General features: G+C 47.5%; 9 protein-coding genes across 16 annotated transcripts; 5 read left to right on the top strand and 4 right to left on the bottom strand.

Moving 5' to 3' along the window:
- The first annotated feature begins 742 nt into the window (after positions 1–742).
- Positions 743–3,632, top strand: LOC117582238. The gene is made up of 4 exons (XM_034269848.1): positions 743–2,193; positions 2,253–2,501; positions 2,559–3,117; positions 3,175–3,632. The coding sequence occupies exons 1-4, from the start codon at positions 994–996 to the stop codon at positions 3,630–3,632; spliced, it is 2,466 nt and encodes an 821-aa protein (XP_034125739.1). The 5' UTR covers positions 743–993.
- A 1,045-nt stretch (positions 3,633–4,677) lies between these two features.
- Positions 4,678–5,918, bottom strand: LOC117581781 (heterochromatin protein 1). 4 transcript variants are annotated; one of them, XM_034269207.1, is made up of 5 exons: positions 5,767–5,918; positions 5,495–5,625; positions 5,275–5,391; positions 5,070–5,193; positions 4,678–5,015 (listed from the first exon to the last, which is right to left on the bottom strand). In XM_034269207.1, the coding sequence occupies exons 2-5, from the start codon at positions 5,603–5,605 to the stop codon at positions 4,741–4,743; spliced, it is 627 nt and encodes a 208-aa protein (XP_034125098.1). In that variant the 5' UTR covers positions 5,606–5,625; positions 5,767–5,918; the 3' UTR covers positions 4,678–4,740. The 4 variants fall into 4 exon arrangements, with proteins under 4 accessions (XP_034125098.1, XP_034125096.1, XP_034125097.1 ...); XM_034269205.1 differs by having other exon boundaries at positions 5,495–5,628; positions 5,767–5,917; XM_034269206.1 differs by having other exon boundaries at positions 5,495–5,633; positions 5,767–5,917.
- Positions 5,919–6,180: 262 nt separating this feature from the next.
- Positions 6,181–6,832, top strand: LOC117581787 (RNA polymerase II transcriptional coactivator). The gene is made up of 2 exons (XM_034269216.1): positions 6,181–6,340; positions 6,404–6,832. The coding sequence occupies exons 1-2, from the start codon at positions 6,278–6,280 to the stop codon at positions 6,692–6,694; spliced, it is 354 nt and encodes a 117-aa protein (XP_034125107.1). The 5' UTR covers positions 6,181–6,277; the 3' UTR covers positions 6,695–6,832.
- LOC117581782 (transmembrane protein 222) lies at positions 6,760–7,647 on the bottom strand. Of its 3 annotated transcripts, none has more exons than XM_034269210.1 (2): positions 7,520–7,647; positions 6,762–7,455 (listed from the first exon to the last, which is right to left on the bottom strand). In XM_034269210.1, the coding sequence occupies exon 2, from the start codon at positions 7,388–7,390 to the stop codon at positions 6,878–6,880; it is 513 nt and encodes a 170-aa protein (XP_034125101.1). In that variant the 5' UTR covers positions 7,391–7,455; positions 7,520–7,647; the 3' UTR covers positions 6,762–6,877. The 3 variants fall into 3 exon arrangements, with proteins under 3 accessions (XP_034125100.1, XP_034125101.1, XP_034125102.1); XM_034269211.1 differs by having other exon boundaries at positions 6,762–7,450; positions 7,515–7,615; XM_034269209.1 differs by having other exon boundaries at positions 6,760–7,619.
- Positions 7,648–7,690: 43 nt separating this feature from the next.
- LOC117581786 (cytidine deaminase) lies at positions 7,691–8,524 on the top strand. The gene is made up of 3 exons (XM_034269215.1): positions 7,691–7,850; positions 7,903–8,095; positions 8,165–8,524. The coding sequence occupies exons 1-3, from the start codon at positions 7,787–7,789 to the stop codon at positions 8,382–8,384; spliced, it is 477 nt and encodes a 158-aa protein (XP_034125106.1). The 5' UTR covers positions 7,691–7,786; the 3' UTR covers positions 8,385–8,524.
- A 41-nt stretch (positions 8,525–8,565) lies between these two features.
- On the top strand, positions 8,566–10,095 carry LOC117581784 (cytidine deaminase). Of its 2 annotated transcripts, XM_034269214.1 has the most exons (3): positions 8,566–8,933; positions 8,991–9,447; positions 10,084–10,095. In XM_034269214.1, exons 1-2 carry the CDS (start codon positions 8,864–8,866, stop codon positions 9,431–9,433), a joined length of 513 nt encoding a protein of 170 aa, XP_034125105.1. In that variant the 5' UTR covers positions 8,566–8,863; the 3' UTR covers positions 9,434–9,447; positions 10,084–10,095. The 2 variants fall into 2 exon arrangements, with proteins under 2 accessions (XP_034125105.1, XP_034125104.1); XM_034269213.1 differs by lacking the exon at positions 10,084–10,095 and having other exon boundaries at positions 8,567–8,933; positions 8,991–9,556.
- A 136-nt stretch (positions 10,096–10,231) lies between these two features.
- LOC117581780 (cytidine deaminase) lies at positions 10,232–11,082 on the top strand. Its single transcript, XM_034269203.1, has 2 exons — positions 10,232–10,557; positions 10,619–11,082. Exons 1-2 carry the CDS (start codon positions 10,308–10,310, stop codon positions 11,053–11,055), a joined length of 687 nt encoding a protein of 228 aa, XP_034125094.1. The 5' UTR covers positions 10,232–10,307; the 3' UTR covers positions 11,056–11,082.
- LOC117581779 lies at positions 11,047–12,106 on the bottom strand. Its single transcript, XM_034269202.1, has 2 exons — positions 11,808–12,106; positions 11,047–11,750 (listed from the first exon to the last, which is right to left on the bottom strand). The coding sequence occupies exons 1-2, from the start codon at positions 12,018–12,020 to the stop codon at positions 11,100–11,102; spliced, it is 864 nt and encodes a 287-aa protein (XP_034125093.1). The 5' UTR covers positions 12,021–12,106; the 3' UTR covers positions 11,047–11,099.
- Positions 12,107–12,265: 159 nt separating this feature from the next.
- Positions 12,266–14,748, bottom strand: LOC117581776 (sorting nexin-32). 2 transcript variants are annotated; one of them, XM_034269199.1, is made up of 8 exons: positions 14,648–14,748; positions 14,076–14,459; positions 13,902–14,023; positions 13,397–13,841; positions 13,159–13,341; positions 12,928–12,945; positions 12,638–12,747; positions 12,266–12,579 (listed from the first exon to the last, which is right to left on the bottom strand). In XM_034269199.1, exons 1-8 carry the CDS (start codon positions 14,651–14,653, stop codon positions 12,486–12,488), a joined length of 1,362 nt encoding a protein of 453 aa, XP_034125090.1. In that variant the 5' UTR covers positions 14,654–14,748; the 3' UTR covers positions 12,266–12,485. The 2 variants fall into 2 exon arrangements, with proteins under 2 accessions (XP_034125090.1, XP_034125091.1); XM_034269200.1 differs by lacking the exon at positions 12,928–12,945.
- Positions 14,749–14,895: the final 147 nt, after the last annotated feature.

Genomic DNA, 14,895 nt, shown 5'->3' on the forward strand with positions numbered 1-14,895 from the left:
GTGAGGGTGAGGGGGGGGGGTGTGAGACGTTGGAAATACACACAACTAGATAGTCATCTTTCTATTTGATGTATATACTGAAATGTGGAGGGGGGAAGAGGGTGGGGGGGAGGGGGGGGGGGGGGGTGGAGGGGGGGGGGGGGGGGGGGGGGGGGGGGGGTTGATTAAACGGATATGGGATGTGGTATAATCGTATACTTTCCTTTGTTTCAGTTACCAGCATCATATTTGCAGTATGTGAGCTTTGATTCGAGAGATTTTAACGCTGCGTAACGAAACGACTTGGCTTGTAAACAAAACTGTCCCTTTCCTAGTTGTTGTAAAAAAGCTTTCAACTTACATTCTTGAAAGTTCTTTTTGGTCTGTCTCTCTCTAGCATCATATCATTGATATTTTAAGCTCAATATGGTTTAAAGTTAGTTCTGAATTCGGGAAAAGAGCCCAAAACATAAATAAATAAATTGTAATAGTGTCTTTGCATTTTACTAGTTAACTAATTATAAATATTGATGGGAATATATAACACCAATGTTATGAAATATTTAACTTAAATATAAATGCATTTGTTAATTTTTTATAATAAATTTCTTATATATTCAATTTTTTATTAAAATTATAAATTTTAATTATAATTTGTTGTATGACTTTTTGTATGAGTCCAATCGATAGCGCCCAGTCAGTGGGATTGAATAAATTGCGACTGATGCCCGTAGTATCTACTATTTCGAATGAGTAGCAGAGGCAACCACAACAAACGATTGCACAATTGTCAATGGCAGACGTGTTGTTGCCATTTCCACCTCTGACCGACGTTTGTATAATTTCCATTGTTGCGGGCCAAATCTAATTGGATTAGGGGAAAGAAAACCTCACGCCGCCCGGCCCAGCAGCAGTCACAAGGGGAACACGCAGCGGGTCTGATGGCGTGGCGGAACCACAACTAGAGCTGGAAATCCCTTCAGGAATAGGATTACATATAGAGAGAACCCAGTCATGAGCGAGCGCCCCATAAAACCCATCTTCAAGCGAAGGACGAGCGCCTCCACGAAAAGCGTCAGCGGGGGCCCACCAATCATCGACTATGAGCGCATGGAGGGGGAGACTGGAGCCAAGGTTGTGCCTACAGCAGCTGTGGTTCCACCTCCACCACCAGCACCAACCACTGGCAAACTGATGTTGAAGTTGAGCTCCTCAAAGATTTCCCTGCGTAAGAATCCTCCCCAGGGACAGGGACAGCTACAGCTGCTACAGACACTGCCCATTGCCGAGGCAGTGCGTCGTAAGTCGGCGCCACAGCTGTTCACCTTTGCCATTGCACCCAAGGTGGAGGGTACCTTGGCGGACACGCCCACAGTGCCCAAACTAGAGCTGAGCAACTGCATCATTCGACGCTCGCGGACACTGGGATTGGCGGGGCCCGTTCAACCCACACTGACGGAGATACCCCTGGAGGAGGCCCAAGTTCAGGACAGTGGGAGTGAGCAAAGCAGCAGCCTGGCTGGCGGAGGTGGCAGTTCCACCTCGCCAGAGTCGCTGCTGGACAACATCTTGAGCGGGGCCTCGTCCGTGTCCGTGCAGAGTAGCAGCAGCAGTCAGGCCAGCAATGTGACGGTGGCACAGCCACAGATCAGAGCCAAGCCAGAGCAGCTGCAACCCAAGCGATTGCTGAGTCTCAAGGCCTCGCCCGAGCTTAGGGTGTCGCCACCCACGCCGGACACGGCACAGCCCAGGCAGGAGATGCTGCCGCGATTACTACTCCCATCCGTGGAGCGGCCACCCACACTGGAGATCTACAATGCACACAGTCCCATGATCAGAAGTCGCTCCAATTCGCCAGCCATCACGCCCTCACCCTCACCGAGCATTACGCTGAGACCCAGCACGCCGCCAGAGACAATTTTGATCACCTTCGGTGATGAGTTGAAGTGTGCCATCTGCATGGATGTCTACACGGATCCGCGAACCCTACACTGCCTGCACTCCTTTTGCCTGCAGTGTTTGGTCAATGAGAACTTTAAGGAGGAGGCCTGCGCCACGTGGGATCACTCACAGAGCGAGGTTCCCTCCAACTACAGTCTGCGCTCGGAGATGGGCGGCTCGAGTGCCGAACTGGCGACTGTCTCCCCTGCCCGACAGCGTGGTGCCAGCTTCAGTTTGAGGCGCAAAAAGTCCATGGATCGATTGGTAGTTCGGGTGAGTTTTTGGTCAGCAACTGCCAATGGCTCGACGATACTTACTTCTCTTTTCTGTAGTCCAAGAGTGATGGCAAGCGTTCCACTAGTTCCTTTAGCACTCGCTTCACGGGCAGCTTTGTCAGCGACATTGCTCCACGCTGCATACGCTGCCATGTGTGTCAGTATCCCACGGATGTGCCACTGGGTGGAGTGCGTCTGCTACCACAGAACTATTTGCTGGTGCGGCGCATCGAAGTGCTGCGACTGCAGGCAGGCGAAGATGTCATCTCGAGGGTCTGGTGTTCGCTCTGCAGCGATGAGATTAGTGTAAGCAAAAGGAGTTCGTTCTGTCCTGCAGCTAGTCCTCACTCTCTGCTCTTCCAGGCCACTTATCACTGCATCAGTTGCACCCTCAATCTGTGCTCGCTGTGCAAGGACGCCCACGAGCGGCAGCGTTCCACAGCCAATCATCGCATGAGAAGCATCCTGGAGCTCCGGCGCGCACGCAAGCAAAAGCAGCAGCAGTTGGGCCTGGGAGACAGCAGCAAGCTGGTGCTCAAGTGTGGCCTCCACACCAACTTTGAGCTTAAGGCCTTCTGTGTGGTGTGTCGACAGTTGGCTTGCACGGACTGCCTAGTGCTGCTGCACAAGGGACATCGCCACGAGACCGTTGCGCGGGCCATTGGCCAGCAGAGTAAGCTGCTCCGGGAAGCCACCGATCAGACGCGTCCGCTGTGTCAGTATGCTGAGCATTCCATCGAAAGATTAAACGATATAGCCAGAGGCATCAATGCTAGATGCGATGACATACACAACCAGGTGGAGCGGCATATGCAGGGCTACTTCGAGGCAGTGGAAGTGCATCGGCGGACGCTCCTACAGCAAATAAGTCGCGCCAGGGAGTCCAAGGTAGAGATAATACTCAAGCAGCAATTGGATTTGGGTAGGAATTTGCATACAAAAACTCATGCCAGTTGCACTTATCAGGTTTAACCTCTAGAAAAACGCACGCAGGAGGCCATGGATGCTGTACACTTCAGCCAGGAGCTGTCCGAAATCGGTGCCGATGCAGAGATACTCAGCTTTGTGGGCATTCTCCTCAAGCGCTTCGAATTCTGTCAACAATTCAAGCCCCCGGTGGATCCCAAGATCTCCGATTCGCTGCACTTTCTACCCAAGATACGGGCACCGGCCACCAAGGAGCAGCGGGATATTCCCCTCTATGGCATCATTACCATGCAGGTGGTGGAGCCATCGCTGTGCACCCTCGAGTGGGAGGGCTTCTCGCAGCTGCGACTCCACAGGAAGGCCGATCTAATGCTGCACTCTCGTGATGCGGATGGCGTTTCCCTCTGTCATGGTGGTCTGCAGATCAATTGTATGATCAAGTACAAGGACTCCACGTCCAAGTTTCTGCCCATCGATGTCCGCCTGTTAGCACTACCGTGGATGTTGTAGAGGAAGTGCGGGCTGAGAGTGCCGTGAAATTAGGATTGCTAGTGGTAGTTACTCGCCGGGTAGTTCTCGTCAGGGAAGTGCAAGGTCCGGTCCGTCCACGCAGGTGTGTGACCTTAGATAGTGACAACGAGGAAAACGAGACCGTTCCCGTCGGCGTCACAGTTCACGAGCTGCGAGGGACGCATGCCGGGCTACAGTGGCTGTGGGCACGGCCACGTGGGGCATCCGGGACGCCGTCATTGGTCATGGACACCGTTACACGATCTCTTAAGCCTTACATTACACCGGTTGTTCGACGACTTACGAATCAGACAAGGCGACATGTTTTTACAAAGGTTTACGCTTGCCCGTGTAACCCATGTTTAATTGTCAAATTAATCGTTTTATAAGTTCTTCTTGTGTTATCTATCTGTGTAAATAAATAACGTGAGGTCGTACTTTTACGTGTCAAGTCGATTCAGTATTCGCCATACCCGGTCAGTTGGAATCATCGACTGCTTTACTGTTTTCAATTCAAAATTTTCGTCAAAATTCTCTCACTCTACATCAGGGCTCGTTAACGGTCACGGTCAAGGCTCTGACGCTGCGCTGCAGCTCATATACACGTGTATTACATTGATTCACACTAATACCAATGCATTGCAAAATTCCGTTTAGCGGCAAAAGCTAAAATGGCGCGTGCCCAGCTGCTCTACATGGAAGGTTAGGTTAGGTTAAGTCGGTCGTCGGGATTTCACAATCCTGACACTTAGGCCGGTTTCGGCCCGTTGTGATCTCTACATGGAAACAAAATAAATAACAGAGGTAAAAAGTCGGCGTGCATATGGTCATCACATGACAAAATTCGACCCTAAGGAAGTTCAGGATCCACTCACACACACACAGTAGATGCATTATTCCAGATTTTATAGAACATTCCTATTTTATTTATTTAAATGTCATGTAAATACATGTTATTCGGTTTTTGTAGGGGACAAAAAATATAGTTTGGGTGTCCGGGATAAACGGAGAACGGCCTTGTCCTTGAATTTAAACTACGATCTAATATATTTTAAGTTTTTTATTTAAGATTATTTACTCTTTTGCCTCGGCTAACACTCTACCACTACTAATCCTCGTTGTCCGAGTACCACGAGAGGCGCTCCTCATAGAAGGCAATCACCATAGCGGGTATCTTTACGTTAGCTATCGAGGATGGCACCATCTCAGCCTGGTCGACACCTTTGAACTGAATCAGGAATGTGAGGCGGCCATTGTTGTCAGAGGCGCCAAGAATTTTTTCAGCCTCCTGGCCGCGATCGAAACCCGTGGTTGTCGAACTATTCGAGTCGTTGCTAGAGTCCTGGTCATGATCTGTGCGCTTTAATTTTCCATTGGTAGCTGCCAGTAAAACAACAAATTACATCTAAAATTTCATTATAATTTGTGGTGACTCACCCGAAGGCTCCTCCTGTTTGCGCTTGCTGGCTGGCACACCTGTGCCAGTGGAGCTACGGCCCGTCTCCTTCACTTTGGCGCTGCTGCCAGGACGGTCCTTTTTGGCGCCACCGCCGGACTTCTCCTGTTGAAACGCACAACCAACACGAATGCCACTTTAGAGTCTGCGAAAGCAACTGTACCACGCTACGCAACCCGTACATACCTCATCCTTGCGACTCAGCTCGTATTGCTGTATAAGATCCTGGCAATCGAGATTACTCTCGGGTTCCCAAGTATTTTCAGTTTCGGGATAGCCCTTCCATTTCAAAAAGTACTCCACCTTCGAAAAAAAATTGAATTAATGTCGCTGTAGACAAGTTGTGCCACTAACGTCCAAGGGGGAATGGATAGGGTAGAGGGGGCTTTCGGTGGCTGCAACTCACTTTTCCTTTGCGGACACGGCGATCCAAAATCTTCTCAACGGCATACTCCTCCTCCTCTTCCACCTCCTCTTCGGATTGAGTGCTCTCGGCGTCGTCAGGCTTCTTACCCATTTTGCTTTACTTTATTCAAAGTGCTGTTTAGTGGGAAAAAAATGTGAGATAGGTACGCACACACACGCAAACACGCCAGTGCAAAAATGCGGGCGCACAAAAAAAAAGGAAAAAATCACTTTGCGACGAATTGTTTGGATTCCACTGATTGCTACACTCACCACTTGGATGCGACGATTTAATAAAGAGTAAGTAGCTAGTTTGGTGGTTTGATTAGTCAAACAACGTAGACGTCGGGAAAACGATTCTGGAGAGAAAAAAAGTGCGCCTTACGCGAAGTGACGCCGGTCCTGCGATGCGTTTAACAACACTAATTTGCAGTGTCGCCAATATTGTTAGGTAAAATAGTAGATAAAAATATACTAAACTAAAACATCGTTGGTGATTTTTTATACGGTATTCAAAGAGATTAGGGCTGTCAAACTTCGGGTAGCAGCTGGAGTACGTTGAAAGGTGTTCCAAGTTTGTTTGTTCTCTTCCACGCACACACTGCCTCTTGAGAATGCATTTAATTCGACTCAGCTGTGGCAATACTGGTGATTTTGTACAGTTTCGCCGCACTAGTCCATACCCGCGGTGCTTACCAACACTTAATGTCAACTAGCGCGAATTTTCACGCATCGGAATCTAGACAATTTTTTATTGAAAATCTGTGAATAAAATAAATTAATTATGCCGAAAATAAAGAAGAAGCAGCACTCCTCATCGTCCGGCAGTGACAGCGGCCCCGATGACGTATGTTAACCACTAATCTATTTATAAATGTACTTCTAAATAGTTTTGTTTGCCACAACACAGCGCAACCAGCCGGCAAGCAAGAAAGCGAAGGAATCTGTTGCTCCAGCGGCCGCGGCCAAAAAGCCTGCCTCTGGTGGTGGCGGCGATGTTGAGGCCACCACCTGGACGCTGGAGAGAATGCGTCAGGTACGCATCAACGAGTTCCGTGGCCGCAAAATGGTCGATATCCGTGAGTTCTATGAAAAGAACGGTGAAACGCTGCCGGGCAAAAAAGGAATCTGCCTGTCGATACTGCAGTGGAAGAAACTGCTTGAACACGCCGACGAAATCACAAAAGCAGTCGAAAACTAATCTCCTGTACGTGCGTACCCGCCAAAAAGTTAGCGCTGAGTCATAGCAGATAGAGTTTTGTTTAACTAACGTTAAAGTACATACATTTATTTTGTAACTACAAAGAAATACAAATAAAAGATATCTTAGACATAGCAATAACAATTAGAATAACCATTGGAACGACATCGCACACAGCACTCACTAAAAGTAAACTGCCAGCAGAACTATAATGGTGACGAAGATAGCAAACGGCAGCCACGTCTTGAGTATGCCCCAGATGCTAGTGTAGCGGCCGCAGACAAAGAGCCACATACTGAGGATGATCATGTTCCAGCTGCTGCTGTTCTTGTAGCGCATATTGTTGAGGGCCGTTGCCACATGCGAGTGGCAATTGTCGCAGAAAATGTTGTGTATCCTCGTGCCATACAGAACGGAGGCCTTCGACACGGCCTCGTCCCAGGCATTGGTGCCGCCCTGGGCGTATTTCGGATGCAGGCGCAGGTAGCGAGTTGGATTTCCAAACGCCATCTGGTCTTCGGAAACAAAGTAGGCGCCAGCAAAGTCGCGTATCACACCGATTGAGGTGCAAATGCCCATGTGACCGATCATGGGAAGTATCCAAGTCAACACTGGAATGGGCGTCCACACGATGCAGTAGGGAAAGCGATTATCATCCTTGTTGACGGGCGGCAAACGTTCTGCTACTCCACCCATGGCCACGGTTATGTCCTCTGACAGCTGCCTCTGGTGCTCGAGATTTGTGGGGCTGGACTCTGACTCTGACGGCGACGGCATTATTACAACTAAAGTATGAACAACAAACCACCAAATTCAGTCACTCACTAATTTGTTTGAGGCCGGAATGCTACTATATTGATCGAAATTTCCCGGTTGTGAGTAAACTTTTATGATAAGATGAAAGGAAAGCACACACACGCATTCGAATTGTGTTCGTGTGTTAATTATTGTACAAACAAAACACGCACACTCTGATACTTTGACAGTGCTGGAAAGTGTTACACAGCGAACAGCTGTGCTTCAGTGGGTCGAGAGGGGTGTTTTGGTGTTGCTGGTTGGGCAACTTGTAATCAAAATTAAGAGATCTTAGCTATGACACAGGTGTTTATCAATGGCGCAAGAGACGAGCTCAATGTGCAAGAGCATGATAGCTTGGGTAAGATTGCGGCAATCATTGCCAGGCACTCACTAAATGGTTTCCCTCCCAGATCCATCGGTGCAGGAGCTCATCCGAGCAGCAGCGGAGGCCAGGAAGCAGGCATACTGTCCGTACAGCAACTTTTCTGTAGGTGCTGCTTTACGCACCAGCGATGGCTCCATATACACGGGCTGCAACATAGAAAACGGCGCCTACGCAGCCAGCATTTGTGCCGAGCGCACCGCTGCCGTCAAGGCCATTAGGTGAGATTAAATTGATGTCAATGGAGCATTGGAACGATGCGAGTTATGTTATCTCTCGTATGTTTACAGCGAAGGCAAGCGCGACTTTGTGGCCTGTGCTGTGGTGGCGCAACAGGACAATGGATTTACCACACCCTGCGGCGTTTGCCGCCAGTTTCTGTCGGAGTTTGTCAATGGCAAGGACATCCCTCTGTATGCGGCCCAGCCAAGCAATCTGCCGCTGCGTGTCCTCTGCACCAGTGTGCTCCAACTTCTGCCCAATGGTTTCCGCTTTCTCAATGGCAAATAGGGGACAGGCAACAGGGATGGGATGAACAGATAGACAGAGCCAGCGGCATCATCGGTTTTTAGAGCAATATTTTTATGTGTAATTTCCAATTTGTTATGTGTGTAAACCCACCCCAACCCTTTTGTTGATTGAACATCGCATCTGTTTGTTGTTTTCACTATTCCGAAAGATCGATCGAGCGATCGATGGCGCTCTAGCGGCTCTTATCAAGCGTTTCGCTCTCCCTCTCTCGGAGACTCTCCCTTCTATGCTGGCAAAAGTGTTTATTTTTGCCACCACCACAAGAACAACAAAACGCACAGCAGCTATCAAACGTATCCATTGCTAACGTTGGTCGCCAGCGTCACCACAAACCGTCCATTTGCCAGCGGACATTCGAAGGAGAAACACGGAACCGCGCGCACCCACAACTTGCTATAAATATAACAACGAACAGCCAGCCAGCCAGCCTCCAAAAAATATTAAATAATATAAGAATCATGTCGCACCTGATGAAGAACTTTGCCCGCCCAGAGAAAGCCGAAGAGGTGGTCACATATGGCAGTCTTGGTAAGAATTCTCCTTGCTCCCTTGTGGATCATTTTCAGTGACACTTTTGGCTTGCAGATCCCGCCGTGCAAGAGCTACTGCTGGCCGCCTCGGCAGTGCGTCAGCGTGCCTATGCGCCATACAGTGGGTTCAAGGTGGGTGCAGCCTTCCGCTCCACTCTTACCAAGCAAATCTTCACCGGTTGCAATGTGGAGAATGCCGCATTTACGCCCTGCTCTTGCGCCGAGCGCACAGCCCTCACGAAGGCCGTCAGCGAGGGTGCCACAGAGTTCTCGATGGGCGCTGTTCTGGCCTACGAACCGGATGTCTTTACCACACCCTGTGGCGTTTGTCGGCAGTTCATCAGGGAGTTTGCCACCAGCGATATACCCATCTACATAGCCCAAGCCATTGATGAGAGGATTGCGAATAAAGTGGAACCCCTGCGCAGCGATGACCCCGTGCTGTGCACATCAATTTTTAATCTGTTGCCGAGCAGTTTTCGCACCTATAGGAAGTAGTTGTCGTTGTAGTGGTAGTGAACCTGCGGAGTGCTACGAACCTGCCCCCCTTAATCAAATTTAATCTAAATCTTTACAATCTAATCATTTGAAATAAAGAAAATTACACTATTTAACACGAAATTTGGAGTGTTGGAACATGCTTTAATAATAGATTAAAGAAAGGGTCATATATTTGTTGATTAAACTGGTAAAAACATTAAAAAACAAAAATTTATAAACGTAATAAATTAATCCAAAAAGTGCACAGAGCTTAACCGAAAAAAAAACAAAGCTCAATCTAGGGGATTGCCCCAACAAAAATAATACTAATAGCTTCAATAAAATAGTCCAAAAAGTTCATAGAAATTCAACTTAAAACTGAACTAAATCTAGGGGAATACCCGTCAAAAAATAAATATTTAATAGCCTTAATAAAGTAATCCAAAAAGCGCATAGAGATAATCCGTGCATAGAGATAAAAAGTGCATAGAAAGGGGAATACCCGTCAAAAAATAAATATTTAATAGCCTTAATAAAGTAATCCAAAAAGCGCATAGAGATAAACCGAATAAAACAAAGCAAAAGCTAATCAAAGAAAAATATTTAAGGGCCTTAGAAAATAATCTAAAAAGTGCATAGAAATTCCTAGAAAACAGTGCAAAATCTAGAGGAGTACCCGTCAAAAAACAATATTTAATAGCCTTATTAAAGTAATCAACAAATTCCATAGAAACTACTAGAAAATAAACAACAAAGCCCAATCATAGCAAACTGCTGCTGGCCCTTTTCCCTGTCTATCATTTGATACTTTCGAAACAACTTTCCAGTATTCCCTTTCAGGCTTTCACAGTAAATAAAAATAAAAAATAAAATTTTAAATTTAACAAAAATCATGTCCGATAAACGAAAATTGCTGAAGAAATACATGAGATGTCTGGGCGAAATGAAGAACGAGCTGAAGCGGCGGCAGCTGAGAAAGACGCTCAAGACCCACATGAAGACATTGAATGAACTGGCATGCGAAATAAACCAACGCGAGGGCAAGCAGGCAACGCAGAGACAACGTGGACGTGTGTGTGATTCAAGGAATTTGCCACATCCACAGATGCTGGAGGAGTACACCACACAATTCTGTCGTTTGTGTGAGTAGAAATCAGATCAGGAAACCCTCTAGATGAGTTACTTTACTTTGCCTTAGCACAGCTGTGGAGGCCAGGGAGCTGCTGGAGTCTGCGCTGGCTGCACGCAAGGACGCCTATGTGCCGTATAGCAAGTTCCCTGTGGGCGCCGCCTTTCGTTCCAAGTGCGGCTACGTCTACGCCGGCTGTAACATTGAGAATGTGGCCTTTACGCCGGGATGCTGTGCCGAACGCACGGCCCTGGCCAAGGGTGTGAGCGAGGGACAAATGATGTTCACGGGCGGCGCTGTGGTGGCCTATCATCCCAAGGGTTTCACCATGCCCTGCGGCGTGTGCCGTCAGTTTATGCGAGAGTTTGCCTGCAGAGATTTTCCCATCTACATAGCCAAGGCACCCGCACCGGAGCTGGCTGACAGAATACCCGCCATTGAGGACGAGGATGAGGTGCTGGTTACCTCTGTGTATCGCCTGTTGCCCCACAGCTTCAGCACATTCGAATAAAGCGGAAGCTTTAATCTTGAACATAAATTTTAAGGCTCGGCAGCTTAAACATACTTCACCACGGGTTCACCCGAGCCGTAGATGGCATTTTCGCTCTTCTTGGCAAAGGGTGTTATGGCCTCGTACACCATCAGCGGCTTCACCTCCACATTGAACTCCATGGAGCGGCATTGCGGATCGGTGTAGTTCTCGCGCACTTCTGTGCTCATGCCCGCATGTGGCACCGATTTGGTTGTGTTCTGAAACTCGCAGCGTCGCTTGGGACAATCCTTGGCCGGGTAGTCATCGCACATTGTGGCATCCGGATAGCGTGCGACCTTCTGCGAGGGCTTACACTGCTCGGACCAGTTCCAGAATGTCACATTATCGTGTGCAGCAATGCCACCCAACAGCTCATTGGGTGGATAACGAACGTAGGCGAGATTGTAGGTGGTGGCCGAGGGATCTGTGTACTTGCTGAAGCCAATCTTGGAGCGATCAATAATCAGCTTGGTGGCCTCCACAGGCGTTGGCATGGCATTGCGTATGGGTACCACATCCACTGGCAATGTTTTCTCCACAAAAGCATCCTGCGTCACGCTGCTAATGGGTTTTATTTTGCGTTTAATAAAACGCAAATGTCCCTGCTCGAAGGGCTTCATGTACTGTGACTTCATGTTGAGCGAAGGATTGCGTAGGATATTCGGATCACCAAACTTAAGAGAGGAAAAGAAAGATAAGTTAGGGGTATAGAGGAGCCGCTGGAAACTCGCCTGCCACTCATAGTTGGCTCCATATTCAGTAGCCTGTTTGTCATGCAACAGTGGATCCCGCACATAATTGTTGCTGCTGCAAATCTTCGCATTCAGCTTGTTGCCCATACGCAGATCTGTGATGTGGCGATGTCCGCGGTAGGTGGAGGTGCGCATATCCGGCACATTGGTGCTCAGCGGCTGCTTATAATCGTAACAACCAAAATCATCCATGGCTAAGAAAGGGAACTACAAAAACTAAACAGAATATAGCGTGGAAAACAATTTGGAGTGTTCTTTTTTGCTGTTGCTGTTGGCTGTGTCCTGGCAACCGATTTCGAGCTACAACAAAATAAAATAAACAATCTGTTGACAGGCAACAAACACACGAGCCGCTTGGGGTTTGTTTCTGTACAATAATAATTCACGTTTTATAATTCAGTTTTTCAATGCGGGTTTAAAATACAATAGATAATATATATGTTTTAGTTTTAGTTTATAGAGAGAGGAATGCTCGTTAGACAAATATAAAAGCGCTCTGTTTAACAAAACAAATTGAATATTTGTTAATACAAAATACAAATAAAAGTGGCGCTACGGGAGCTCCTTGCTGTCCCCGTATCATAATAAACTGTTTGCTTAGCAATTAAACAATTGATTTACTTCAACTTCTGGTGTGTGTGTGTGTGACTCTTAGCCTCAGGCAATCTCCTTGATGGAAATCAACGATTGACGCAGATATTCATATTGGGTTTTGGCATGCTTAATCTCCAGTTCAGAGAGTTCCACGAGACTGCAAAAAAGAGCGGGTTATAATGGGTAACTTTAGGTAGAAACTGTATTTAATTTACCTCTTCTTGATGGCCGCCACACGACGATTCCGAAAGCCAATTAACTCTTCCTTGCCGCAGGCAGACATCGATTCAAACTTCTCACATGCCTCCGCCTGTGCAGTTTCAGCCTAAATGTTAAAAAAAAAAATGTCAAACGAATTAGTTGAAAGTTTACCTGTTTGGGCCACAACAAGACATGCTAGCTATATGGGTGCAAGGACATGCAGCGACTAATGTGTTGGGGGGATACGGACACGTACATCTACTGTTTAATTTTTTGTATAAAAACGTTGTAAAATGCCAAATACCTCTTGCACCTCCAGAGGCTGCAGAACGACACAATAAACCACAATACAGAGACACGCACAAAGAGTGGACAGAGTGGTAGAAGGGGAAGACAGCAGAGGCAGAGAGGCGCAGAGTCAGAGCAGAATGTGTCAAATATTGTGAAAGGTAAAATACAATTTTTGTTTTAGTGAAGCGTGTGAAATAATTTGCAACAAAACCTGCCCACCAAAGCCCGCCCCAAAAATGCTTACCGCATGCACATCCTTGTTCTTGGAGCGTGCCTTTTCCAGATTGCGATTAGCCGTCTCGTAGGCGGCCAGGCAGCGCAGGCGTCGTATAAGCAGCGCCTTGGCCGCATCACTGTCCCGCTGATAGTAGCGCAAAGTGTCGCCCAGCTTAAGATCCTGATCACTGGCCACACGCGTTTCCAGATTCTATAATAAACGTAGAAGGGTTATAACCATAACGTTGTGGAGATCAAATACACACCTTCACGCGCTCAAATATCTCCGCTGTCTTGGCCACAAATGTCTCCACATTGCCCTTCTCAGTGGTGGACAACTGGGTGAGAGCATTCGAGATTTTCTGATGGGAATCGCCCACCTCCTTGTGCCGCTGTGTCATCTTTTCGGTGCGTAGAGCAGCCTCACGCAAGTGCCCGTGGTATTCAGTGAGGAATTGCAATTCGTTCTCAAAAAAGTCATTCACATCGCGCACTGTGGCGCTCAGCAGTATCTCATCTGTGGTCTTGCCCAGCGACTTGACAAAGCCACCAAAGATGGCCATCTTCTTGCGTGGCTTGGCGCACAGATCCTGATCGTATTCGAGAAAGACTTTCAAGTGCTGATCCACACGAAAGACGGGATGACTGGCCAGGCGACGCAGAAACACTTCGTGCATGGCCACCGTCTTCTTAAATGTTGCCAAGTATTCGCTGAAGGGAGGATAAATACAAGAATGAGTCAAATTTTAATTGCAAATTGTTTAAACTTACGCCTCTAGTTCGGACTTCATTTTCTTAAACTCCTCTTTGGTCATGTTGCCCTCACCCTCGCCCAGACGCTGCAGCTTCTCTCGCGAGGCATCAAAGTCCGGACGTGGCGGACACGGTGGAATCTGTAATGATTTCAATTAGTCTATTGTTCGGGGTTTTGTGTGCTTCTCTCACAATGTAGCCCGCATAGTCTTCGTTCTCCTCGATGCGATCGTGCAGCCACACAAATTCCTCGTGCTGTCGCACCACATTGTTGTCCTTTTTCGCGAATCCTGGCAGCGTCGTACGCGTATGCACCGTGAACTTTACCTTCTCCTTCTCGCTCAGCGCATCGGAGATCTCCACATGCAGCGCGTTCTCTCCTAGTGCGGCGGGTGTCACTGGCGCCGAGGAGGAGCTGTCCGGCGATGTGGCCGAACCGCTGCCATTTGTTGCTGTTCCTGTTGCTGGCTCCACCGGTGGTCCTGCCAGTGGATTTGTGGGCGAGGTTATCTCCAGTGTTGCCCCATTGTTGGTCGAGGAGCGACTATTTAGTATATTTGACTCATCCGTGCCGTCCTACAAAGTGCAATGAACATTAAATACACTCACTTTAATTGCATACGCCCATATTTTTGTTGATAAGCAATTTCTTTGTGTGCGTGTGAGGCGTCATTTGAATTTCGATCCAGAATGCACTCTCAGCTTGCATCGCTTCATGTTTTTGGATTAACACGTTGCACATCTTGCTGGGAGCGGGAACTTACCATCATTTTGGAAATGTGAAGATTAACAATTAAATTGAGGGGCTTAAAAACAATTATTATTTATAAATTAATCGGTAGCAGTGTGGCGGTAGCAGTAAAAGTTTGACCGTCAAGAATATACCAAAATATATCCATCCATTATAAAAATATACCGTAAATATTTACACATCTCTTCGTCAGGTGTCTCTGTTGCTAATTACATAAATATGTAGCAAATGTTTAGTTGCCATGTAAAAACATACATCTTT

This window comes from Drosophila guanche, unplaced genomic scaffold (genome assembly GCF_900245975.1).
Source record: "Drosophila guanche unplaced genomic scaffold, DGUA_6, whole genome shotgun sequence".
Classification (NCBI taxonomy): Eukaryota; Metazoa; Arthropoda; class Insecta; order Diptera; family Drosophilidae; genus Drosophila; species Drosophila guanche.